Source organism: Triturus cristatus, chromosome 8, assembly GCF_964204655.1.
Source record: "Triturus cristatus chromosome 8, aTriCri1.1, whole genome shotgun sequence".
NCBI classification, from domain to species: Eukaryota; Metazoa; Chordata; class Amphibia; order Caudata; family Salamandridae; genus Triturus; species Triturus cristatus.
The window spans coordinates 610,180,157-610,207,013 of NC_140591.1; the positions used below are offsets into that span (position 1 = coordinate 610,180,157).

The window sequence follows — 26,857 nt, forward strand, 5'->3', positions numbered from 1 at the left end:
GACAAGGCGCCCTCCATGGTGCCGGATGCCGGGGAGCGATCAGCTTTTGGGACCGCTTCCTCAAAGCCTTTGGCGCCATGGCCTGGCAACTGGAGCACGACTACGTATTGTGGTCGCGCTCCAGATACCAGAGACACACTAAGTGGGGGTCCATGACCAACATGGTGCAGTGACAGGCAACGTACGGTTTGAACCCAGAGGTCTTCTTACATCCTAGACACCCAAAAGAGTCAACAAATAGTCAAAAAAAGTCTGTCAAAAAATGATAAGGGGTAGCTCTCGGACAGATCTGCACTGGCAGGCGCGGAAAGAAAAGAAAAGACGTCAGCGTACAGGAGTGGCGGTTATATTAATGACACGGACGTAACGACGCCACGCGGAGTCTCCGACGCCACCTACTGGCATGCAGGGGTACTGCTAAGAAAAATCTTCTGGATCCAGCAGGACGCCTGGAAGTTCAAAAGGTAAGGAATCTGCGGCTAGATGTTTCTATCAGATATGTACAGCTCTGAATATAGGGTTGCCACTCCTATATGATTTAGGATATTTAACAAAACATTTTTTTTTTAAACTGCCTTACATTAAGAAGTCAGAAATTGACAGAATTTATATAATAGGAAATGTTCAACTATTCAATGCTCCCACCTTCCTCTTGATACAAACAGTACCCAATTGTGTGGCTGGACCATTGGCCAGTGACAGGAACTGGTCAAAACTTGAACTATGTGAAGTCAATGTGGTGTCAATGATGTCTGCGTAAGGTTATTGTTTTGGACCGTTCCAAAGACGTGTGTAAGGTCCACCCACACATGGGAGGCAGCATTTGAAACAGGAGAAGAGAGAGAGAATGCAGGGTGGTACGAATTTGGCCTAGTAGCGGATAGTGCCTGTGCTTTCGGTCACATATATGGGAAAAATATCCGTTTTTGAGCCGCCCTTTGATGTGGGCATTCTGGTTAGGAAAACATGCTGGGATCCAGGTAAGCTAGACTACTCTGGTTTCCCCTTGGTCTTTAGATTTCAGAATTTAGGGTCCGTGGTTATCGGCCGACTCCGAGCCAGATTAGTTCATCTATTCAATATGGCAAGTGAGATGAAATTGGGATTTTTTTGCCTGTAGTTTTCACATATGGGTCGGCAAAGCAGGGAACGGGCCACCCCTCAGCCCTGCAATTCTACTGTCCCCGGTGACAGAAATGCGGGCTGGTGCAGGCATTTGTGGACCAATGCCAAGATAATCCGGCATTCCATACCGTTCAATTTTCTCAAATTTTTTCCCTGTTGGCAGTGGGGCGATTAGGGGTTTTACCACCAACATGACTACAAATGGGAGGCCTCCAGAACATCAAGAAAAAATTCATAAGGTGTGGGTTTTGCACATTATGGCACTTCATTGCATGCCTCTACCCCCGGGCCACAAAAAGTCTTTCTGCTACCCATGGGAGGCAGAATGCTGGATTAACCCAAGTCTGCTGGAGTGATAGGAAGTGGGCCGCAGTAACACTGCTGAGGCAGTTATAGGTTGGGGCCGCCACCACCACATTTATTAAAAAAATAAAATAAATATACTGTGGGGCCCTATGCTTGGATGGACAATCAAACATTTGTTTTTTACATCCCGCTGGCGTCTAAGTGACACTACCCCCCCCCCCCCACCCCCCCCAAATCTGCAGTAGGCCTTTAGAGGTGGCTTTAGGAGTGGTAGTAAGGACCCATGCCTAGGCGGGCTGCCTCCGCTCCTTCATTAATGTTTTTTTTTATCTCTGGCACTAGTGGGCGTTTTGCCTACCTGGGGGGACAGAATGGGAGTAAATCTCCAGTTTAGCAGGGGACATAAACTTTGTGTGAGTGTTTGGAGGAGGTGGGGGGGGGGGTGTTTGACACAGACTCCTCCGCCAAATCATTAGATATAAAGATTGCTGGAAAAGGAACACTGTCTCCTTTACAGTGGTACCTGGTCTGCTTTGGTCTGTGCTCAGGGGAACGCCGAGCTAGGCCCCTAAGCACCAACAAAAGTGAACACAGTCAGAACCTAATGATACAGCCTGCTTACAATTTCATGTCTGCGCATGCAGATTGTTACACAAAAGGGGAAAAAAAAAAACTCAGGACACAAGGGAATCTCTTCCCTCATGTTGCAAAATTTCTCTAAAAAAAGAAACTCCCAGATGAATTTCTGCACCTAGACCGAAGGGCGAGATGTTGGCATACTAGGGAGGCACTATGAAAGGCATGTATGTTTCCTACATCGCAGTAAAGGGGATAAATCAAACAAGCCTTCACCTCAGTATAAGTAACACTGGTGAACTGAGGGACCACCACCACAGGTTAGATTACAAATTGAGGATTATATTGGGACCTTTTCACAAAAGCAATTTTGAGTACAACAATTAGTACTAGTGTAGCATCCTTTTGGGTACTCTTGCCTGCCTTTGTGAGTTGGTCTAAGAGGTCTAAAATGGGAATATTCAGATAATATTGACACACAATTAGTGCAATCTGAAGGACTGAGTCTTCTTTAACTTTTCTGATATGGTGTTGGGAAGTTTCAGGGCCTCCAAAATTGTTGTCAGACCCTCATCAGTGTTGTTCCGTCAAAGGGATGTCTCCCATTGGCGTACTTAGCCACTGATCATTACATCATTGGGTCTTTTTCTGCACCAGGAGGGATTGTCTCAGATTCAAGAGACAATCCCTCCTGGTGGAGGAAAAGACCCAATGATGTAACGATCAGTGGCTAAGTACACCAACGGGAGACATGCATTTGGCAGCACAACACTGTTGAGGGTCTAACAACAATTTTGGTGTTGCCCTCCCCGTCTCAACACAACTCTTCCACTCCTTTTGATTTTACATGTTTATTTAAGAGATGTGGAGTCAAACTTTAACTTCTCCCTCCCTTTTCTGATTTTTGAGATACTTAAAGGGAATGCCTGGAGTACTACTGCTTGTACTCGGTAATGCTATTGTGAATCGGCCCCAATGTTTTTATTGACAATACGCACATATAAGTATTTTCTGATCACATGGGCAGACACTGTAACAGTACTACTGAGAGATTTGTCAGTTTCCTCTCACCTGTATAGACATCCGTCAAAGTGGAACTGGTCAGCCATGTGGCACATCATTTACAGATCACTGAGATAAAATTATATTTTGTATTTCCCTGGTAGCGATATCTCGACTAACATCAAAAGCACAAAGGTACATAAAATTTAATATGAAACTCAAATTACCTTGTTAAAAATTATAGCCATGTCAGAGGACCAAGACTGACAATTTATTAGTACTGTCATGCTGAACTGAGCATCACTGAAGCCCCCGACCTATTAATTACCTAGACTGCAATCAAGTAGGCAGACAACTTGCATTCAAGAAACCCTATCAAGGTGAAAATTCGTGCAAAATTGCAGAGCTATATTGCTCAGAGAGGAAAGAGCAGCCAGTTAATTCAACCCCCAATGAGTGGGGAATTATCCATGCTTCACTGAAAAAAGCACCATTAAGTAGGGGAAGGCAAACAGGGGCAAGTGAGCTCTTGGCAAAAGCAGAGTCTTGTGCCATTTTAAGGTAAGCGGTTTCCTATTGGAGTGTGATACCTGGCCCAAAACGTTTCCATCTGGATGCCAATGTCAGAAAAAAGGTGAGTACGATAGGGCAGAAAATGCAATGGTTGATCCTTACAACATGAAAATGGCACTTAAAGAAGGGGGGGGGGGGGGGGGGGTCGTTGGCGAGAGGGACTGCTTTCATAAACAGAATCAAAATTTCAGCCTGGGCCGACATTATAACATAGCAGTTTGCATCAAGAACAAAATCCTGGAGGTGAAGCATGGCTAGGAACAGGCAAGCTTTAACCCACTCTCAACCTACGCATCAGCTGACCATTCTGGGCTCACGATATTAGATCGTTGAGGAAAAGCGTTAGGTTGACCTCCTCACTACAAAGTGATGCTGGCATCCAGGCAATCATGGGCTACTAGTTTCCGTAAGAACTGAGCGGCAGAAGAAGCCCACCGTCCCGTCCATATGTTTTTGCCCGCAAGTCCGCGTATCCTCTTGGCCCTGCAGCATGAATACCGGAGAAGTGCTGGGCAGCGGAGAGGGGAAAGCCTGTTGTAGCAAAGTCAACAAGCTTTAGAAAAGCCAATAGGTCTCTCCTTTTCGACCTTTTAACTTTGCCAATACTATTTGCCAATAATATTGAGTATTGACAAAAAGAAAAGCATTTTGCTGATGCTGTACAGCGTTTGAAAAAAAGTGCAATGTTTTGAAAGAGCACATGCCAGATTTACACATCTGTGTTGTGACACAACAGCAGCCACACAAGATGACGTATGCATTCCCCTGCATCATCATATATGCATATACATGACACAGCCACCGTTTTTTGTTTTAAATTTACCAAGATAGCGGAAGCCAATCTTGGAGTAGTAAATTTAAAAAAAAATCTATTTAAACGTGAATAAAAGCGCATTTGGAATAAGGAGTGCTCCAGCAGCAAGGTAATAGAAATCATTTAAAAAGAAACTTCTTTTATTTTAAACCCCGCAAATGGCGGCGGGGACCAACGAAGGAGCGTTTAAAATATTAATAAATGTGGCTGACGGAAGCAATGGGGAGAGGGTGCGAGACCCCCAGAGGTGCTCGAGATTAGGCCCATGGAGTAAATTAATTCAAAAAGAAAAAAAGAACGGGAGACGTAAGTTATGCAATAGATGATCTGGAGTTGGGGGGGATTCGGTAGCAATATGAAGAAAGACAGATGGCAGGTATTCGGGGTGGGGGGGTGGAGCACACAAGGGAGAGAGCTAGAAGCCACATGCAATCGCATGGAAAGCAAAAAATATATAATCGAAGTATACATGTTAACCAATGCAAATGGTGGTAAAGAAACTATGCTCTGGGGAAGAACTAGGTGGCAAACAAATGAAGAGGAAAGAAAGGCATCTAATAAGTGTGAGAAAGGGCCATCTTTCTTGTATGGTATGCCCCCACTTTTTGATGAATTGCTGAATGTACTTTGACTGAGTGTGCCCTGAGCTCCTGCCAATCAGGTGCCCAGGACCTATGTTCCTTCTCTAAAAACTGTGCTGAAACCTAAACCCAAATTGGCAAAGCCTGGCCACATGTCAGCCCCTGGTAAATGGTACACAAGGTACCCAGGGCCTTGTGACCAGGGAAGGCCCCTAAGGGCTGCAGCATTTATTGTGCCACCCTTAGAGGCCCTGTACCCTGACACAAACACACTGCCCTTGCAGGCTGAGTGTCTGGGTATAGAACAAAACAGAGTCGACATGACACACATCCCTGTGTGCCATGCCCACAACACACACTGCCCTGGCATACATCAGCCACCCCTCTAGCTGGGTGGCCTATGCCAGTGGAGTGGGTACAGGAGCATGAGCCCTGTGCCCCCTACAGTACCCAGGTCCATTCCTGGGCACTGTAAGTGCAGTGCTGCCATTTAAGAGTATATGGTGCCTGGAGATCGTCAACACGAACTCCACAGCACCATGATGGCTCCACTGAAAACTGAGAAGTTTGGTATCAAACTTCTCAGCACATGAAACCCGCACTGATGCCAGTGCAGGATTTAATGTACAATGCACGACAGAGGGCATCCTAGAGATGCCCCCTGAACCTAACCTACAATCCATGTCTTGTCTGAGGGGCTGCCAAGGCTGCCACACAGCAGACCTGTTGCTGGACCCCTGGGTAGAGAGCCCTCCGCTCTCCTGGGCCTGCAACAATGCACATCCTGGGCGAGGTGCTAAGTCTCCTCCCCAGGATGGGCAGGGGAAGCTTCAAAGGCATGCCGCCTTTGTGAGCTTCTCCAGGCCACTTGCTGTACTCAGCAACTGGCCCCTACCAGTTCTAAACCCCCACTCTGGCGGGAAGACTGGCCGGAAATCCCAAGGAAGGACAGGGGGTGTGCCAGCCTCTGCCAACCCCACCCCTGAGGTGGGGGAGGCGAGGTGAAGCACATCTCCGGTCTCTCGCCATCTTGAAGATGGGGTGCCCTGCCCTATCAGGACTAGCTCCCTGACCCCCTCCCACAGGAGAATGGCAGGATAGGGGGTGTACCCACCCCAGGGCAGGGACCCAGTGGTCCCTGCCCTTTACCTACCTGTAACACCCCTAAATTTAGTATTTAGGGGCACCCTGAACCTTCCTTCCTAAGATCCAGATTCCGAAACAGCAAAGAAGATCAAGAAGCAAGAAGACCTGCCGTGCAGCTGCTAACAAGAGGAAGACACCAACTGCTTTGGCCCCAGTCCTACCGGCCTGTCGACCCTCGAACCTGCTCCTGCTCAAACCTGGCATCTCCAGTGGCCAGCAACCTCACAAACCCCGGAGGACCTGACTACCTTGTGACTCTAAGCATCTGGGACTCCCACGAGCAGTGGTACTGCTCAAAGCACATAACTGACCCCTAGCAGCAGCCAGGAACCGCGAACCCTGCACACTCTGCACCCACCAAGCCTGGCCTGTGCTGGAGTGGATAAAGACCACGAGGACCGACCCCCCCCCCCTCCCCCGCGACTGTGACCCTGAATCCGGGACCCAAGGACCCTCAACACTCTTGACGATGCCTGCAGCCTCAGAACCAGGGACCCCCCCCACAACCGCGATCAACAGAGGGTAATATTTCCCGACACCAAGAGGTACCCCTGCACCCCGCACCCTGCGGCCCCCTGTGCACAACTCCTGGGTACCTACCTATCCTCTAACTACCCAACTTACCTCTCGAAGTGGTGGTCGCACCTGAAGAATCTTCGTCCCCGAGCTTGCAGCCTTTGTTCATTCTTGAGCTTCTCCATTGCAATCCACTGAGCGCCCGACGGCTCAAAAGCACCCAGCAGCCCGAGTGGCCCTGGCAGTGCAACTCCTACTCTAACCTACTTCCTCATTTGCCCTGAGCAAGTGACCAGGAGCCCAGCTCCCACAGCTGCATGGCCTGCTAGCCAGCAGCCACCAACCACGGGCCCCCTGACTCCCATAGGTTAACATTGGGCGACCTCACTCTGCACCCGGCTGCCCCTGAGGGTGTACCAACTGTACTTACCTGACCCTGGGAGACCCCTGAGTCTATGCCCAGAATCTCAACTCTGCCAGTCGAGTACTTACCCAAAAGCCGATAACTCACTTTTCTTCCATAGGGTAACATTGACTGGTTTCACTTGAAAATTCTTCTAAGTGTGGAGTTTCTAAACTTTAAAATATTCACATAAAATCAACCGAGAAACAAGATCGAAAATACTCACCTGCTATTAGGAGAGATCCCAGTGCTGGATCTTGGTGCCCAGCACTGACCCTGAAAAGTAATTACAACCATACTTACCGCTAACTCAATTTTCTTCCATAGGAAACCATTGACTGTTTTTCTGTGAAATTTCTTCTAAGTGTCGATTTTGCAAACTTACAAATATTAGTTAAAATCACCTGTATAACCTAAACGCATTCTCTCAACTGCTTACAGGTGGTACACTAGTGCTGGATCCAGGATCCAACACTGAGCTAGAAAAAGTAACCATAACCTCACTTACCTGCTAAGTGAATTTCCTCCCATAGGATAACATTGGTGATTTGGTTAGAAAAAGTTTCTAAGTGCCAACTTTTAAAACACCAAAATATTGCTTAAAAATCACAACAGTAACTAAAACGTATTTACTCACCTATTTCGAGGAACTGTCCCAGGACTGAATCTAGGATCCAGTCCTGGAGTTAGAAAAGTAATCCTAAAAGTAATCAATTGCATTTACTTACAATTTCCCATTGAGCTCAATGTATTATTGTGATTGAATTATGTTGCCAATTGCAACAAACTTACTATTGCATTCAGAAGACTATTGCCTATTGAAAAGTATTTAACTAAAGCATCTCATTCTGAGAAAGTATATTTTGATACCTATTGTTGGTTCTAAAATAAAACAACCATATAGGTTTTATATACAAACCATTGGCCTAGAGTTCAGTTATTGACTGTGTGAGACCATTTGCTGACTGAGTGGGTACAACAAATGCTTTACAGTGTCCTCTGATACTGCCTTACTGCTCGACCAAGCTACCACTTTAGAGAGTACGGTTATATCTAACTTTAGACTCTGCCAAACCTCTGGGGACTGTGGACTCTGTACACACTGTAACTATTTGGGAACAGTATATAGAGAGCCACTTCCCTACATTATAAGAAGCTAGCAAATGATCTAGCTAACAAAGCCAACAAGTCGCAATCAATGGGTGGACTCTAAGCATTGTATGTTTTTAGTATGGTCCACAAGAGGTTTTTCACCTAAAAGCTGTTGGCAGGCAGGACCTACAATTGAACTACTTAATTGACATCCTCGACAGTACAGTAGCCAAATTAATTTGGCTCAATGTTAACAGAGGCTAAGTTATGTCGATTTGTATAGAGCACTAATCACCAGTGAGGGTATCCAGGTGCTTCGGTAGGAGTTTAGGTGACTGACCCCTCAGAGTAATTTGAAGAGCCAGGTCTTCAACTTCTTAAGAAGTGAGGAGGCAGCTCTGATTTGTTGTGGGAGGTCGTTCCAGGTTTTTGGTGTGATGTATGAGAAAAACACCTTCCTTTTCTGCTCTTCTGAATGTGGTGGATGTGTGCGAGTGAGGCAGAGCGTAGGTGTTAGGCTGGTTAAAGTGTATGCAGTTGTTTAAGCTGGTCCAGTGTTGTGTAAGCCTTTGTATGCATGTGTAAACAGTTTGAATTGGATGAGTTTGTGAAAGAGGAACCAGTGGAGCTCTGAGGCAGGGTGAGATTTGAGTTCGGTGTGGGAGGTCGAGTATAAGCCTTTCAGCTGTGTTCTGTATGGTCTGAAGTCTGTCTAGGAGCTGCTTGGAGATTCCGGGGTAGAATGTGTTGTTGCAGTTGAGCCTGCTAGTGATGAATGCTTGCTTGATGATGATACATCTGGTGTTCTGTGGTAGCCACTTAGCAAGATTTTTCGTAGCATACTTAGGATGTGGAAGCAGGCGGCGCTGACTGCGGTGACTTGTGCTGTCATGTTGAGCTTGTCATCCAGGATGATACCCAGATTCCTGATGTGGTCGGTGGGCACAGTTCTGTCAGACACCAGGTGACGTCCCACGGGGCGGTCTGGTTTACGAAGAAAAGTACTTCTGCCTTGTCGGAGCTGAGTTTCAAGCAGTTAGTACTCATCCATTCTGCTACCATGGTGACCCAGTTGGTGTTGGTTCTCTTGTTCGTCAGGTAGAGGATAAGTTGTGTGTAATCTGCGCATGAAATTATGGTAATGCCCTGGGATAGGTTGATGTTGTTGAGCAGTCATACAGATGCTAAAATAAGGTGAGGCTGAGGGACGATCCCTTTGGGATTCCACAGAGCAGGTTCTTGGTCTCCAATGTGAAGGTTGGCAGTCTGACTTGGACTTCTTCCAGTGAGGAAAGAACAGATCCTTTCGAGTGCAGGTCTTTGGATGCCGACCTTGTGGAGTCTTTTGAGGAGTGTGTTGTGGGATACTGTGTCAAAAGACGCAGAGAGGTCAAACATGATGGATGACATGAGTGGCTGCGATGAGTGCTGTTTGAGTGCTGTGGTACTTTCTGAATCCCGATCAAGTGTTGTCCACTTGGTGGTGTAGTTCGCGTTGGGATGTGAGCTGCTTGTTGATGGTCTTCTCTATCACTTTGGCTGTGTAGTGGAGCAGGGAGAGGAGTCAGAAGTTGCTCAATTCGTTCAGGCCGGCTGATGGCTTCTTGAGGAGGGCGTTGACCACTGCATGCTTGTAGTCTTCTGCAATGTGGCAGAGGTGATGGAGGTGTTGATAATGCTAGTGAGGGTGGTGCTGATTGGTGATGTTACCAGGTTGTAGACATCTGAATGATCGATGTGTCATCTTTGGTGAGGGTTGTCCATTTGGTCTGGTGGCCGTCTTGGTTTGTGATGATTAGTTGGCGATGAGATCACTTGGGTTTGGTTGGTGTGCGAAGTTGCTGTAGAGGTTTGTGATTCATCTATGAAAAAAAGTTTAAAAGGTAAACGCGGAGTTCTTGGGAAGAGGGTGATGATGGAGGCTGAGGGTGTGGTGAAGACTTTGATGATAGTGAATATCTTCTTGGAGCTGCTGGAGCTCCCTCCGATGTATTCAGCTAGCACCTTTTTCTTGGTGCCTCTCAGTTGCTGGTGGTAGTGTCTGAGTGCAGCCTTGTAGGGTGTTCCGTAGTTTCGTAGCTAGGTCTCCATTTTCTTTCCGGCTGTTTGTAGTGTCGTTTGGCATCTCAAAGGTCCTCTGTGTACCAGCCGGCCTGCTTGTTGGAATTTCTTTGAAGGGTTTGGTGGGTGCCAGTGAGTCTGCAACTACTTGATCCAGTTGTTGAAAGTGGTGATGTCCTTGTTGAGGTGGTCTGTGGGATTGGGTTGATCATTGCTAAGGGAGCTGATCCAGTCTGCTTCTGAGATTTTGCCACAGCTGCGGATTGGCAGGCTGGTGCTGGTGGGTGTTTTGACTTGCAAGTGGATGTTGGTGTGGTCTCTCCATGTGAGCAGCAAAGTGGCATAGTATTTGATGCGGTTGCCGGAGATGAGGTCCAGTGTGTGTCCTGCAATCTGTGTTGGTCCTGTGACAAGCAGATTAAGTCCAATGTTGTTCAGGCTTTCCAGGAGTGTTGTGGAGCTTGGGGGGGGGGGGGGGGGGTTCCTGTCGTTTAGGTTGCAGAGGAATATGTAGGTTCTGGACTCGATGGTGAGGGGGCAATGAAGTAGGTGATGAGGCTGCTGAAGGTGGCACGTGGCCCAGGTGGTTGGCAGGTGAGGGTTTCCATTCAGGGTGAAATTCTCAGAGGTTTGCAGCTTGAAGTGCAGATGTTCCATGAATGGATTGGCGCGCTCTGTGGATGTTAGCCACTTAATAGACTCTTTGAAAACAACTACGAGTCCTCCCTCCTGGCTTGTGAGATTGGTCATGTAGTGCAATCTTGTAGCCCGCTGGAATTGTCATGATAATGTCGGGTGCAGATGTGGAGTTGAGCCAGGTTTCTGTGAGGAAGAAGAGGCCCGATGCATCGGTGCTCAGTAGGTCCCAGATTTTGGTCACGCTTGCTGAGAGCTCGGGTGTTGAGTAACATGCACTCAAGTGAGCATTAGCATACAGGTTAGCTGTGGCATTGGTTGGGGCCATTGCTGGTGCTTGCGTGGGGTGTCTAGGTAGATGGCTGTAGGAGACCCTGCAAGGGGCAGGTGAAGGCTCCCACTGTGGTGTGTGTGTGTGGTGCAGAAGCAACAGCATCCTGTGTCGAGCAACCGGAGAAGTGTAGAAGAGTATCGCTTGGGAGGGACGGGGTGGGGGAGTGGCGCAGGGGGGATGGGTAAACAGACCAGGGTATCTGGATCTGGGCGTGGTCCAATCGTAGGCAGCTTTGCCTTTGGCAAAGTGACAAACTTTCTTAACTTCCGATTCGAAGCAATATTGTTAGGCGAAAGTGTGGAAAGAGGACAACATCCACACTGGAACCTCTCTAGCTAGGGATGGGGGTGGAGTTTTGAGGAGTTGATTTTTTGGCTTGCACATAACAGATCTTATATACATAAAATTATCCAGCGAGATAGAGATCGCTTTTGCAAAGAAGCTCTCCACTTTTAGTTTTTTCTTTTTCTTTTTACAACCACTGTATCTAAGCAAAATTTGGCTGTCTGAATGAAATTCATTTGCACGGGGGATGTAGAAGGGGCTATTGCTGCTCCTCCCAAGAACATTCTCAACAGAAACTGGTAGAGTTGCCACAAGGACTTCAGACCATACATAACCCAAGCAATACTGTCCTCACATTGACTGCAGAGCAGGCACTCGATTCGCTGAGTTGTCAGTGCAGGTTACTATTCTATTTAAACGTTTCTGACTAATGAATGTTCATTTATTAATTTAGGTCACATTAGGGAGATGGAAACGTATCCCAAAAGAAACTAGAGGTCTTACTGCCAATCCAGTGTTTGTGAGGCTTGGTGGACGGATGCATCTATTTTCTTGCGTTTATAATTTTCCCTTATAAAGCAAGAGGTTTAAAAAAGAAAGAAAAGAAAAAGGAAAAGGAAACAGCACCTGGGAATGCAGTTAGCTTTTCCTTACACTACATGTCTACATGTTCTTCACAACTGTGTTGCTCTTAGCAAGGCCCTTGACACCTCCGAAATGTGTCTGTCTCAAAATAAGACTTCATGCAAAAGCAAAAAAAAACTAACAAAAAAAACCCAGAAAACGAGGTTTGCCTTAATCGTAAACAAAGTACACACAAAAAACGGTCATTGTTCTTTAACACCATCACTAAACGACTTATGCTAGAAGCTAATAAACTACACCACTAAAACAAGTACAGTGTAAATTAGCAAAATCGAGCTTAAATATTTTTAACATAACCATACAATTCAACCAGTTACAATCATTTACATACTTCTGAGGCGATCTGCTATCTACTTCGGCTTTCAATCGCAAATTTTCTCTCACAAAGCCACAGTTTTCAGTTCTTAATTTCTTATTTGCCTAAAGAATAAAAGTTACAATAAGAACACAGAAATTATACTTCAGGTGGTTTTGCTCCCAATCAAGGAGACAGCTGCAGAAAAAAATGAGAAACAAAACGATTGTCGTGTCAGGGAGTTTACAAATACAACAAGGTGTTAAGAAAAAATAACACACACACATTACCGTTCCGTCTAAAATATTTACATTTTTGATTTCGCATAAGCAAGGTCAAAGAAAATAATTGAAGTTCTAATGGCATTTTCATGTTTTTTCACGACTAAATTTTCCTTCATAGGCAAATTCCAATAGTCAGCATAAACACACATTACTTACGGGTACATACTTCTCAATTTAACAGGGCACAGGCACATTTTCGTCGTAGCACGAGAATAATTAAAGTTAAAGGACCACCTACGCCTGACGTATTGGCCATCTTCCCAGCTCCAAAAATATCCATAAATTATGAAGAAAAACAAGGTAAATAATGAATGAACAACTAGTTGACTAAGAGGTTGGTAAGTGATGTGGTACACATGGGAGTGTACGACATAGAAGCAGGACAAGTAACTAAACTACCTGGTATCCTAGTGTAATCCCATGATAAGTTCAGTCTTGCACCACTACACGCCCCCAATGACGTAGAGATGGTGCCATAAGCACCAATGCAATGAAGGAATGGTGAGGGGGAAAATGGTGTATCTGACGTGACGTTGGGCCCCTCAACCACTGGCCCACGGCCCCTACTACTCTGATGAGTTACATGCCTACGTGCCCCAGCAGGGAGACATCCCAGGGCCCCTTTTTTCAAATTGTTTAGTTGGAACCTATGCTCCCCCACAAATGTATTCTACTTAGGGCACAATCAAAAGGTATTAAAGCTTGCAAATGCCACTCTTTGCAAAATAATTTCACCGGGCCCCCAAAATGATTTTTTTTTTTTTTTTTTAAACTATCGAGAAAATGTCAAAGGCTGAAAGCAAGCTAAATAATTTTAGAAAGGACTAAAGACACAACTTTTAATATAGATAAAAGTAATTAAAATAAGTGTTTTTCCAATTTATCACACTAAATATATGCCATCTAAAACAAAGCAAACAAGCAGAGGAGCATATTAAATACTTTATCCTTAATTTGCATCTGACCAGTGCTATTTTGCCAAAACAGCCGACATAAATTTAATATAATTCGCTAACAATAGTATGTACCGTTTAAAGGCACCTGTGTAGCACTGACGCTACATCACTGATGTGCACCTATTGTGGAGGAAAGGAGGCAGAATTATATTTAAGCAAGCCGCTACTGCAAAAAAATGCAATAGTAATAACTGGATTAATCGATAGCCAGGCCCTTTAGCATACCAGCCGTTGGGATCATCTGAAAGGCTGCTCGTTTACACTCCCCTAGTTCAGGAACATGTAAATGAAATAATATTTGAAAGTGCCACTATACAACTTTATGATCTTAGTCCACATGATACTGAGACAGTCAAACTGGAGACAGGTCTAAATAAACAAATGCCACTTTGTCTGTCCATGTTGCATCACAGATGCAAGCGAACAGACACACCAACACACACTTTCACTTCCTCTTACAACTTAATCACTGATTGCCAAAGCTCCCTGCCAACTCCGCCTGTTGTCTCAATTCAGCATCAAAATAGGCCCCAAATGGGTATTTTCACTCCACAATACCCCAGTAAGATATATCAAATGTAACCATGTCCATTATTGAACTTTTAAAAGTTGTTTATACAATTAATTAGTTGCTCTCCATAATCTCAACTTGCAAATCTTTAAACCTGCAAGAACTAATCTAAAACAAATAAACAGCCCACATATTTTTCTATACACTCTACAGTTCAATGACTACATTTATTTGTTCCATCAGTCTCCAGAAATGCAGCCAGAGCCCTTTCATATACATCACTTCATAGCATCCTCTACTCTGCTTGGCATTGGTAAATTTTGTATGGTCTTCCTTTAAACCTCAAGTTAGGTTTTAGTAGTGCCAATTTCTTTTTTTGATACATACACTTTTCCCCCCATGGCTTTTAAATAGTTCTTGAAAGCTTCTTTCCAATCTTCCCACATTATCATTGGCTCCCCAGCATTCTATATAAACATTGGAGAAGCAACAATTGTCTTCATGCTTGCCAATATACACCTGGCCAAATAAAGAATTTAACAAAAATAGAAAATAAAACAAATTAACATAACACAAGTAGTCTCCGTGGTCCGTTTCAAGATGTTCATCGAATAACAAAGGAGGCTTCACACACTTCACAAATCCAGAATCGTCAGCTACAGCTCAGCCATCTTTCTTTGCAACTGAGCAGTCTGTCTTTCATTTTCATGCAACCATTTTTGCCTTTGACACACGTACTGCTCTTTGCAAAGTCTGCTGATCCTCCTTCAGAGATCCAAAAGTACTGTGCTGCATGCAACTGAGAATTTGCTTATCCTTGTTCTCTCCCTAACAGTTACATTATGTAGTTGTTTAATACAACAATGTTACATTTCATTTTTTCGTGCTGTTTAAAACTCTGGTCCACACATGGATCGCCACTCCCAATGAGTGATGGATCATCATTGAAATCTTAGCTACGCCACAACCCATGAACATAACTGAAACTGCACTGCACCAAAGACTCTGGCAAAGGCTATCTTCTGATCTACTTAGATCACCAGCATGTGCTTGCCAAGAAATAACTCAAGGTTTGCATTTCTGTTGTGGGGAGTGGGCGCGGAGGTGCTCTTTGTTTTCCTGAGCACAGAATGATTTATGACCGACAACCTATGAAAAAGCATAAAAGAATGAATACCAAGAACACATGAAAGAAAAGATCGGATGATCGAAGGACTCCACATTTCCAAGATGTAGCATGCTATGGAATGGCTATATGGCGTCCTTGGGTCTAGTCCCAAATCGCTCTAAAACTTACACCATGTTTTGTGGCCCCATATCTGTGAGGATGAAGAGCATATCTACAGGGTCACTCTGTTGCATCTACTCAGTATTCTTCTTATCTGGGCACGGTTTTCGATGCCAGGGGAAACTGGGGTACTTGTACGTATAAAGCCTCTCAAAGGTTTGCCAATGCTGTTGGCATATTTACAGCATAGCCTCCCGTATTGGCTGAGAGCCCGTGGCCCCTCTGTTGAAAGTTTATAGGAGTAAATGTCTCCCCATTCTTACGTATGGTGCTGCTATCTGGGGACACTCCAACATCACTGCCCTCCAAATGGAAGAGAAAAGGGTCCTGCGAGGTCTTCTAGGCGTGCTCCTGGCTTGCAAAACCTACATTGTCCATAAGGAGCTGGGTATTGAGTACATTGAAGAATGCATTAAATTGATCCCATTGGTGCCTTGGTGTGTTTGGGCAAACCCGCACGCAGGTGTTAATAGGAAGGAGATTTCTGGCTGCCTAGCCTGCAACAGAGAATTGGCCATACCCTGGTTACAATACAATAAGCAAAAAATGCTTGTCCTGGGGAGACCGGAATGCTTTTCCCCTCCGCTATTACCAAGGCTGACTTGACCTGAGGTAAAGAAGCCTTTCAAAACAGGAAAATGTGTCTTTGAGAGGAAGATGAATCAGCTAAAACCTCTGTAAGGGAGGATAACATCTTTCAAACCACCCCCAACATGGAGCCGTATCTATCATGGGTGGATGCTACCTGAGACAGTCCTCTTGACCAGATTTAGACTTGGTATTGCAAGGGGGCACCTAAGCTTCCCTCTGGGACGATTGACTCCAGTAATGTGTTAATTTGTCCCCGTGATTAGTCCTCGTCCCATAGTCTGCTCCATTTCACCTTCTTTTTCAAATATTACTTGGCATTCTCTAAAAGGATTTTATTCCCTTTAATTAGAGTACGTGACATCGGAAGATGTGCAGAGGCCCTGCATTATTTGCAAGGGCTAAATCTGCCCACACTGTGTAGTAGCAGTTGTTTTTATTCTAAAGTGTGCTATCGCTAAAAGAAAACAAAGGATTTTTTAATAGACAGCTGTTGTAAGTCCGATTTGCCCATGCGATGACTGAGTGGCATTGCCCCACACAGCAGGATTTCCTAACCTTGCTCTCTGGGGAAACAGATTGCTCTTAATGTTTTTGCCTTGTCTGATTTTATTATGCTATTATTTATTTGCTGTTTTTATATTTGTATGTTGATGAGGCTCTGACTAAGGGCCAGATTTCGATTTCGATGGATGGGTTACAGTGTCCCAATGATATTTCGGCAGACTGTAGTGACAGAGTAACCGGTCCGCCAAAATCTAAACCAGGCCCTAAATGTTTTAAATGATTCTTAATGATTGCATTTTGCTTGTAATTTACGGCTGAAATAAAGTATTATCTGATCTGAACTCAAGCATTCCAGTCATCACTTTTTTGTATACATTAGTGTGTCATCGGAAAGTGAGACCATTATGCCCAGACGTGCGCCTCGTGCACACTGTGTCACTGAAATTAAACTATACCTGGCTGATTAACACTAACTAGGGCAAATTCGGTCCTGGGTTGCTTGTATTCCAGTTTACGGAGGACCTAACCCGGCAGTTCGGGATGGACTGTTTCCCACTGTGCTCCCACTAACATTTTCACATTCTTTCTATAAAACTCTTGAAAACTTACTGTCAGACTTTCTATGGAAAACAAGAAAGATAGAATATCACTACAAAGACTAGACAAAAAAAGAAAAAACAAGAAAGTAAGGTTGAACTTACAGACAAGGCGAATGGTGGGTTTTCTAGGTTAATCCCGATATTCCTTCCTGGAGAGAGCCACAACTCTACCCCTCCCCTTATGTGCACTGCTCACAGTACACAACACTAATCACCTTAATATAGGACGCTTACATGAGATCATTAAAAAAATATTGATTCTCTCCTCACTCTAGACAAAAAACTACGGTCAAAAATACCCAATTCGTAGTGTCTGCCTCTTTTTGATTGAACAAATATGTCAAGATTGATAGTGCTGACATTTTTTGAGAAAGCTGTGCATTAAAGGGGATTAACCGGTTTAAGGGCCTGGGTACCCAAACTAATCCTATCTCTTTTACTATCACTTTTATTGATATATAACTCCAACACAAACTTACCAAATTAAACTTTTGCAAATTCCTCAAGTTAAAAGCAGTAATTTGGAAACTGGGTACTAGCCATACTCCAGGCCTCCCATCCTTATTAGAAAAATTCACAAAGTTAGGACATGTAGCCTCAGAAATATACAACTTCCTTTGAACACCCAAACCACAACTTTTCCGGAAAACTATCATTAACATATCGAACACTCTTAACAAATCCTATTCTGGCAATTATATATCACCTACGACTAGGCCAAATATTTGGAGCGCTCACCTGCCTTAGCGCAAATGAGATTGTGGATCTCACCTATAAAATGCCTATTGGATCACTATGAAACTCCATCAGTTGGGTCCAGCGGACTCAAACCTTAGCTGGAATTGTAAATCAGAACCGGACGACTTAGCACAGATTATTTAATTGTACACTTATTCACTCATTATGGCTCCAAATTTAAACAGTGATGCAGCACGTCTTTAAGACTTCAATCTTCATTTCAGCTCTTATGCATCTCTGCATCCTCACCCATACGACTCCGAGCCTCATAGATCTCAAAATAATTGATCTCATGTTGGCCATGGGAACAAAACTGATGCGTTCAGAATGGAAAAGCTCCCTGAATATTTAATTCCTCATATGGTGGGTCTGGTTCAGCTTTGTTACAAGCGCAGACATCATCTACTTCCAGAAATCACATCCACTATCTACCGCCAGGAAAACTGTGGTATGCTCTTGATGCTTGCTTACAACAGAACAAACCACATTAATGAACCCAAAGACACTTCTGCTTAATTTCTTGGAAAAAGTGCACCGTACTAGTGCCTCGATTCCGCTTGTATATACCACTGCAGCCGAAATTCCTTAACTATCACCCATCTTTTCATCTAGGCATTCTCTACTCCTCCCCTTCTGTACTGCTTTGTCCTTCTTTAGCAATAAAACCTTCTCTAAATCGCCAGATTGATGGTACATTAAGGACCCCAGTTTATACCAGCACAACATTGTTAAGACGACAAAGCATCAAAACTACTGACATGCAAGTATACTGCGTTATAACCAATGAGACACAATGTAAACTATACTTGTTATCTTTATTTCTTTACTACGATGAGTAATATATAGAAGTGCTGCCCAGTGTTACTGTATTGCATTGACTATATCTATGCTGAAACATGTACGTTTGTTCCGCGTATATATGTACTTTATATCAATAAAGGTGTTCTATATTGAAAAAAAAAAATAATACCATAAATGCACACTACTCAATAGCAGGAATTAAATCTTGAATAATAATTGCACAAAAACAGAATCCAAATTTGACATAAAAATCTTTTAACACCACAGTATAATATCTAATATAATACTTGTATACAATGAGTATATTATAAAAACATCATGATCATAAGAGGAAACCTACGAAACATGTACTCTGTGTCTTACACTTTCACACATTAACAATGTATTCCCAAAGAAACAATTGTCACATTTCCACTCAGTGGAATCCACATAGTTTCAGTTGCACAAACATACACAAGCGCTCAGTCTCCCACTCACATTTCATTTCCACGTTTCCCAATTGATAGGTAGGATGGGTGTGGAGGTTCAGTAAGTACAGTGGGCTGGGCAAGAAGGTTCAAGTAGGACCTCAACTTGTGTATTGCATTCCCTTTGAGGTTTTGTGCTGTAGCCACCATTAGCACAGACCTCAACCTTAACTTCTTTTAACTTTGATTTTCTCGGTGAGACACACTAGATGTGTCTAGAAATACACACAAAAATGCACACACACACACACACTATCACTACCTGTATATGAAAACAGCTGTTTAACAAGGGCTATGGAAGGAAAGATGTTCGGGGAAGGGGTTGCATCAGAAATTTCAAGTTCAGCCCCCTCAGAGTGATTTGACAAGCCCCAAAAAAGTATTTAGCTATCTCAGTGGCGAAGAGCCCCGCTGACTGCTGAATCACCAGCCTAGCACTGGTAATCATTTGCATTACTGAATTGTGCCTCCTCTCTTAAGTTTTCAAATTCACAATACTAAGACACCCAACAAAACGAAGGCAAGCTTAAAAAATTACCTCCTTTAACTGCTCCATTTCTTCTCTTGTTCTCACAGCTATATTGTTAAAAGCTTTAAGTTTATTTGCCCAATCGTCCAACTTTTTTGTATCAAGTTCAAGCTTTTCGTCATCCTCTTTTTCTTTTTTGCGTTCATTTTTATCTATTTCCTTCCCATCGGCTTCAGTTAGCGATTGAGGATCAAGGACAATTTTCAACTGCGATTCCAGGCTCAAATTCTTTGCTTTTAGCTCTTCCACTTCCTTTTCTAAAGATTCTATTTCATCCTAGAACAAGAACATGACCAACAGATGGTTAAACATATGTTTGACAGTGCATTATTGCAGACTTTGGTTAGAATGGAGAGTACAAACACATTTTGCACAGAGGACTACTTTGTTATATTCGTTTGTACTAATATTTAAGAATTACAAATGTAGCATTTACAATTTTGCCTTAAAGCACACGTTTCCCAGATAGAAGGGGAGACTGCTCTTAAAAATAAGCTTCCTGTGTTTTGGGGAACCTTACTGTCAGTACTTCTAGTCCCACTTGCCTTTCCTGTCCTGTCCTGTCCTGTTTTGTTGATTTCAATATGGACAGAGTACTATTCTCAAGTCAAGTCCTCACAAGAATAACACACTAGTGATAGCAAAAGGACTACCTATCCTTAGACTCAATGCTGTGTACATAAGGGCTTTTTTCGCATAAAGTGCATGTAACATGTCTAGTAAAGGAGAACTGCTTCTGTAAAGAAGTGCACTGCTATTATAATACACTAGTAGGAAACTTCATCCCTTTCTAGTTGCCATGTTTCGGCAATTGTGTTGGCAATAGGCAAGCAGCTTTACATTGGGTTCCCAGAGGTGAAGGTATCAAATGCGGCCTCTGAATCGACTACATTAAAAAAGTATAAAGGTATAAACAGAGGCACTCTTAGCACCATTCATCTAGTATTGGCTTTCCATACTTTCAGAATTGTTTTATGGCAGCGAGAAGAGAGTTTTGTGAGAACTCAAGACTAATGTTTAGTGGATTTCGACTCTTATGAATGACTACAAATCACTAGTGATGCAGATCCTACCAGACATTAATTTAGGATTAGATGGACACTGTTACAGAATATACCACTGCCAATCACACAACTACAACACAGTAGTTCAATTATCACTCTCACTCCCACGTGCCCAAAGGGAATCATTATCCATAAAACCCATACCAGCCATTCAAATTGACAGCGATACTTCTGAAAGCACATTTTACATCTGAAAATCTTTTTGGAGCAAAAGTAAAAAACCATGTAACAGCAAACTAGCACTGCTGAGCTACCTGCATTTCAGATGTTTTTGTTCCTCGTACAATGGTACACAATGAATTCTATAAATTAGCTGTTACTGAAAAAGGTAGTCAGCCCGATAAGGATCACTTAATTTACCAGTGTTCAATAATGTTTAACATGCACTTATCTTTGAACCATTAGTTACATTTCTTAGCCTCTTTACAGGTCTTGCCTGGTTAAAAATATAGGATCAATCAAATTGCTTGAAAATGAATTATTTGATCCAAATAACCCTCTACATGTGGAAGAATTATACACCAATATAATCAAACATCCCATAAAACGTAAAAATATTATAAGAATAAAAAAAAACTTTCTCACATTATATCCCTTCCTTGCTCGGGTTATGTATGGAAATATTGGTCTTACTGAATAATATCAGGCACAATCCTTAAGAGGAAACATGACAATTGTTATGGGGAAAGGAATAGTGAGAAATATTTCATATATAAATGTTAAGGATGGATCTAAATGCAAGACTAGAATGGCACCCCCTCTCCCCAGCTTTTCTTTTTTTAAACAACTGGACCTTGTGTTTCATTTGGTGCAAGGACAGCAAATGATATGCTTATGTAAGTGAAACTTTGGTAATTGGCAATAGGCCGAAATATACATACAGTGGTTAGAATATATTCATTGTCAGTATGCTTTGGTGCAGTACTGGTAGGGCTAATAAACCTATATTTTGTTAAATGAGACCAAAAACGTATTTGTTGTTCTCTTTAACAGCAGGAATATACAATCACAACACATGAAAATAGGATTAGATAAAATGGCAATTGATGGCGCTTGTTACAAAACTAGTTCATGAATATTCAAGCCTACGTTGAGTTATTATCAAACATAGGAGGCTATGTAGTACGTTTTCATGGGTACCATGAGCGAGGTCAATGTCGAAAGTTTAGCATACCAAGGTGTAGATACAATTCTAAAGGGCAATGTTTTGGTCCAGATAGAAAACAAGTACTGGAACTCACAAATCAGTTAACTGCCATCTCAAATAGAGTTTTTTTTGACTGTGCCTAATAACAAGGAAGGGTTCCCAAGTGATTGTCTCCTTGAGGGTTTGTGGCTCCAACCAATGGTGTAAAGCCACTAAAATATATTTGTTAGCGAGGGATGTACAGGGATAATGTTGCAGGAGACCGGACTCACTGATTCACCACCCATAATGGGTTTCTAACATTTTCTAATTTTGTCACGAGTGTATAAAGGTTGCCAGTCTGCTCGACTGGCTACTTTTATAAAAGCAACCCTTAAAATCTATGGCTTTAATATTCCTATAAAAAGTAAAAATAGCTTTGACATTTTTGTTAAGTCGGTCCCTGGTCCTCTTAAGATTATATATTTATCTATATATCTCAGGTCAGAATAAAAGGACTATAAAGACAATGATCTATTTGCCTAATAAGTATTAGCCATATTTACAGCGGGCTATCCAACATTGGTTACAATCACATGTTGCACCTGGAATTACAGAATTATTGAATAAAGATGGCTCAGGAGAATGGGAATTCTCAAGGAGGTGTTTATTCCATATTCCTGAGCCATTTGTTACAGAGCCCGAAAGCTACTTTTAGATTAACCATTTGTGGATGAAAGGACATAGAAAAATGCACTTGGTCTGTGATAACAGCATCACCTACTCAATATAGTCTATAAATGCAAATGATGTACAATGCAGCCAATGCCACCTGTAGTAAGATTAGTAGGAGGAAAAAAAGCAGTCATTCTGCTTAATTCATCAAGCACGATGCATATTACAGTGTTCTTTTCAGAGTTTTGAAGGGTTGAAGAAAGCCATCAAGTCTAATGTGTTGATTCATTAGTTGGGCACTAACTGTGCACTTGTTTACGAGTGCTTGTACATCTTTCTTTATAAGAAGCCAAAAAAAGCCCACTGTTGCAACAGATCAAGGGTTTTATGCATTCCAGGGTGCCAGATTATGACTGTCATTGCACCACAGGCCCAGTATTTATTGCAGAGGTATGGAAAAAAATACAGCGGTTTGTTATAGTAAAGAAGAAAAAGTTACTTACCTGCGGGAATGATCTTTCTGGTGAACACTATCTACCAGCAGATTTCTCAACTGTAGAACACCCCCCAGCATCTGGAAACTTCAAAGCAACAAAACTGCCGGTAGGGGAGACTAGACTTAGTCGGCACCGGAAGTGGAGTTAGGCAACGCCATAAAGACCATAAAGTGCCCACTCCAGTGTATCAACGTCAGTGTCCTTTTTTCCCCAAGCCTTCAAGTCAAGAGGGAGGACTGACATCACTGGTGGATTGCAGTAACATAACAATATACAATGGGATCTTATTAATTTTCCCTATAAGTCATCCATCAAAAGGGGAGGTGGGTGGTTCAGCTTAGAATCTGTAGGGAGATAGAGTATCCACCAGAAAGATCATGACCACAGGTAACTTTTCTTCTGAAGTCTACTTCTACCTGCAGATTCCTTACCAGTAAAACAGATTTAGTAGCAATACGTTGCCCAGGAGGATGGTTGATGGATGATTAGACCAAGAAATCTTGCAGAACAGACTTGGAAAAGTGTCCATCCACAGCCTTGACAAAATGTCCATCTACGTGCACCTCCACATCAAGGCAATAATGCTTTGCGAAGGTGTGCCAGGAAGCCCAAATCATCACCTTACAGATTTCTTCAATCGGGGAAACCTTGGACGAGTGCAGAAGTGGTCGACTTTGCCCTAGTGAAATGGGCTCTGATCCCTTCAAGAGGTTCCTTCTTGGCTAAGGAGTAGCAGGTCTTGATGCAGATAATAATCCACCAAAATAGCATCCTCTCGTGTACCGTCTTACCTTTTTTTGCACCAAAGTAGCTGACAAAGAGCTGGTAATGCGACCAAAAGTCCATGGTGTGATTTAGGTAGCAATTAACTTCGTGCTGAGGATACAAACGATGCAACCACTCCTCTTTCGTGGGATAAGAAGTTAAGGAAGAGGCTCGGAAGAGTGAAGGGGTGGCCCAGATAGAAAGGAGTGACCACTTTCAGCTTGCAACACCAACTTGCCTGGAAAAGAAGGTAGTGAAACAAGGGTGACCGCTAAGGGTCTATAACTCACTGACCATTCAAGCAGCCGTGACTGAGGTAAACACAGAGTTTTGAAGGGCAACATGCAAAGGGTAAATCTGTGAAGCGGCTCAAACAAAGTCCCAAACAAAAAAGGTAAGGAAAAGATTCAAGTGCCACTGACGAACCACAAAGGGAGTAGGAGGGAAAAGATTGGCAAGATCCCTAAGAATACGCATGGCAACAGGGGGCAAGAGGGATAGCTGATCAGGCGGGCAGAGGAAAGCGGACATCGCGGCTAAATAGCCCTTTACAGTGCCAATGGCACATCACCTCTGAGCAAGTGAAAATGCAAAATGCAGCACTTGAGATAATTTGGGCTTTAAGTGATACACACCATGCAATATTTGGCCCATCTCCCAGAATCAGCAGATTTAGTGGAGAGGCGATGAGCATATAAGATGATGTCTAACTCTGGTGGCAGCTGAAAAGGGCTCAGCTGACCCTGCTGAATTTCCAAGCATGAAGATGGAGGTCTTTCAGATTGGGGTGCAGAACCACCCCCCCCCTCACCCCCACCCCCCCAAACTACAAGGAAAGGTCCTGCCTGAATGGAAGGCGAAGTGGGGGACAAATGAAGAAGCGCAGGTCATCCTACCACACCCTGGTAAATCTTCCTCAAAACTCGAGGAATCAAGGGTATGGGGAGGGCGTAGTGCAGATGAAAGTTCAACCGCAACTGAAACCTGTCCCCCAATGCTCCCCTCAACGGATCACGGAGGGTGCTGAACTGCTGGCATGGAGCATTTTTCAAGGAGGTGAATAAGTCCACCTGAGAACTGCCCCATTGTGCGAAGATGTCTTGGTCAAAGTCCGGTAGAAGACGACACTCATGACTGGTAAGAGACACGCTGGTTCAGGCCGTCGGCTCTGGCAATCAGAAGTATGCATTCAGCAGGTCAAGTGAAAACATTCAATTTCCAAGCTTCAACACCAGGAGAATTTGAGCTAGGGTCAGCATCTTGAAAGTTTCCTTTTTGAGGAAGTTCAGGCTCCTGAGATCCAGAATCGAACTCAAACCGCCATCCTTCTTGGGCACCAGAAGTAACACATGTAACAATAACCCTGGCCCTTTTCCTTCTTTGGCACATACTTCACCGCTACTTTGAGGAGGAGAGCTACCACCTCCTGCTGAAGAATGGTCAAATGTTTGGGAGGAGGCAGGATGGTGGGAGAGTTATGAAGGAAGGAAAGGGTGTAAACCTTTGCTACAATTTGAAGGACCCACTTGTCCAAAGTAATGGCTTGCCAGGTCTGGAGAAAGAGGGAGACACTCTCCCCACCACCACACGCACCGCAGGGGTTTGGGGGAAGAAAACAGGGTGGGTGTGTGTGTGGTTGTGTTGGTGGTTGTGTGTGCAGTTGTGGGGGTGTGTGCAGTTGTGGGGGTGTGTGCAGTTGTGGGGGTGTGTGCAGTTGTGGGGGTGTGTGCGGTTGTGGGGGTGTGTGCGGTTGTGGGGGTGTGTGCGGTTGTGGGGGTGTGTGCGGTTGTGGGGGTGTGTGCGGTTGTGGGTGGGTGTGCGGTTGTGGGTGGGTGTGCGGTTGTGGGTGGGTGTGCGGTTGTGGGTGGGTGTGCGGTTGTGGGTGGGTGTGCGGTTGTGTGGTGGGTTGGTTTTGTGTGTGTGCGGTTGTGGGTGAGCGTGCGGTTGTGGGTGAGCGTGTGGTTGTGTGTGTGTGGTTGTGTGTGTGTGGTTGTGTGTGTGTGGTTGGGTGGTTGGGTGGGTGGTTGTATGTGTGTGTGGTTGTATGTGTGTGTGGTTGTATGTGTGTGTGTGGTTGTATGTGTGTGTGTGGTTGTATGTGTGTGTGTGGTTGTATGTGTGTGTGGTTGTATGTGTGTGTGTGGTTGGTTGTGTGTGTGGTTGGTTGTGTGTGTGGTTGGTTGTGTGTGTGGTTGGTTGGTTGGTTGTGTGGTTGGTTGTGGTTGTGTGTGGTTGTGTATGTGTGTGGGTGTGGTTGTGGGTGGGTGTGTGGTGGTGCATGGTTGGGTGTGTGGTTGGGTGTGTGGGTGTGTGGTTGGGTGTGTGGGTGGGTGGTTCTGTGGGTGGTTGTGTGTGCGGTTGTGGGGGTGTGTGCAGTTGTGGGTGAGTGTGCGGTCGTGGGGGGGTGCGGTCGTGGGGGGGTGCGGTCGTGGGGGGGTGCGGTTGTGGGGGGGTGCGGTTGTGGGGGGATGCGGTTGTGGGGGGATGCGGTTGTGGGGGGGGATGCGGTTGTGGGGGGGGATGCGGTTGTGGGGGGGGATGCGGTTGTGGGGGGGGATGCGGTTGTGGGGGGGGATGCGGTTGTGGGGGGGGGATGCGGTTGTGGGGGGGGATGCGGTTGTGGGGGGGTGTGCGGTTGTGGGGGGGTGTGCGGTTGTGGGGGTGTGTGCGGTTGTATGTGTGTGTGTGGTTGTGTGTTTGGTTGTGTGTGTGGTTGTGTGTGTGGTTGTGTGTGTGGTTGTGTGTGTGGTTGTGTATGTGTGTGGTTGTGTGGGTGTGTGTGGGTGCGTGTGGTTGTGTGTATGGTTGTGTGTGGTTGTTATGTGGGTGCTTGTGTGTGGGTGTGTGTGTGTGGGTGGTTGTGTGTGGGGGTGGTTGTGTGTGTGGGTGGTTGTGTGTGGGTGGTTGTGTGGGTGGTTGTGTGTGGGTGGTTGTGTGGGTGGTTGTGTGGGTGGTTGTGGGTGTGTGTGGTTGTGGGTGTGTGTGGTTGTGGGTGTGTGTGGTTGTGGGTGTGTGTGGTTGTGTGTGTGTGACAGTAATACTAAAAGCATCTCAAAATAAAGGAACACAAAC

General features: G+C 44.3%; 1 protein-coding gene across 1 annotated transcript in view; it reads right to left on the bottom strand.

The window, feature by feature from the left end:
* Nucleotides 1-26,857, bottom strand: part of OBI1 (ORC ubiquitin ligase 1) — a 121,247-nt gene that overhangs the window by 23,245 nt on the left and 71,145 nt on the right. The window contains exons 4-5 of the mRNA XM_085622078.1: nt 19,668-19,934; nt 12,427-12,515 (exon numbers count right to left, since the gene is read on the bottom strand). Coding sequence (XP_085478204.1) covers nt 12,427-12,515; nt 19,668-19,934 — 356 coding nt within the window. The remainder of the gene's footprint in view (nt 1-12,426; nt 12,516-19,667; nt 19,935-26,857) is intronic.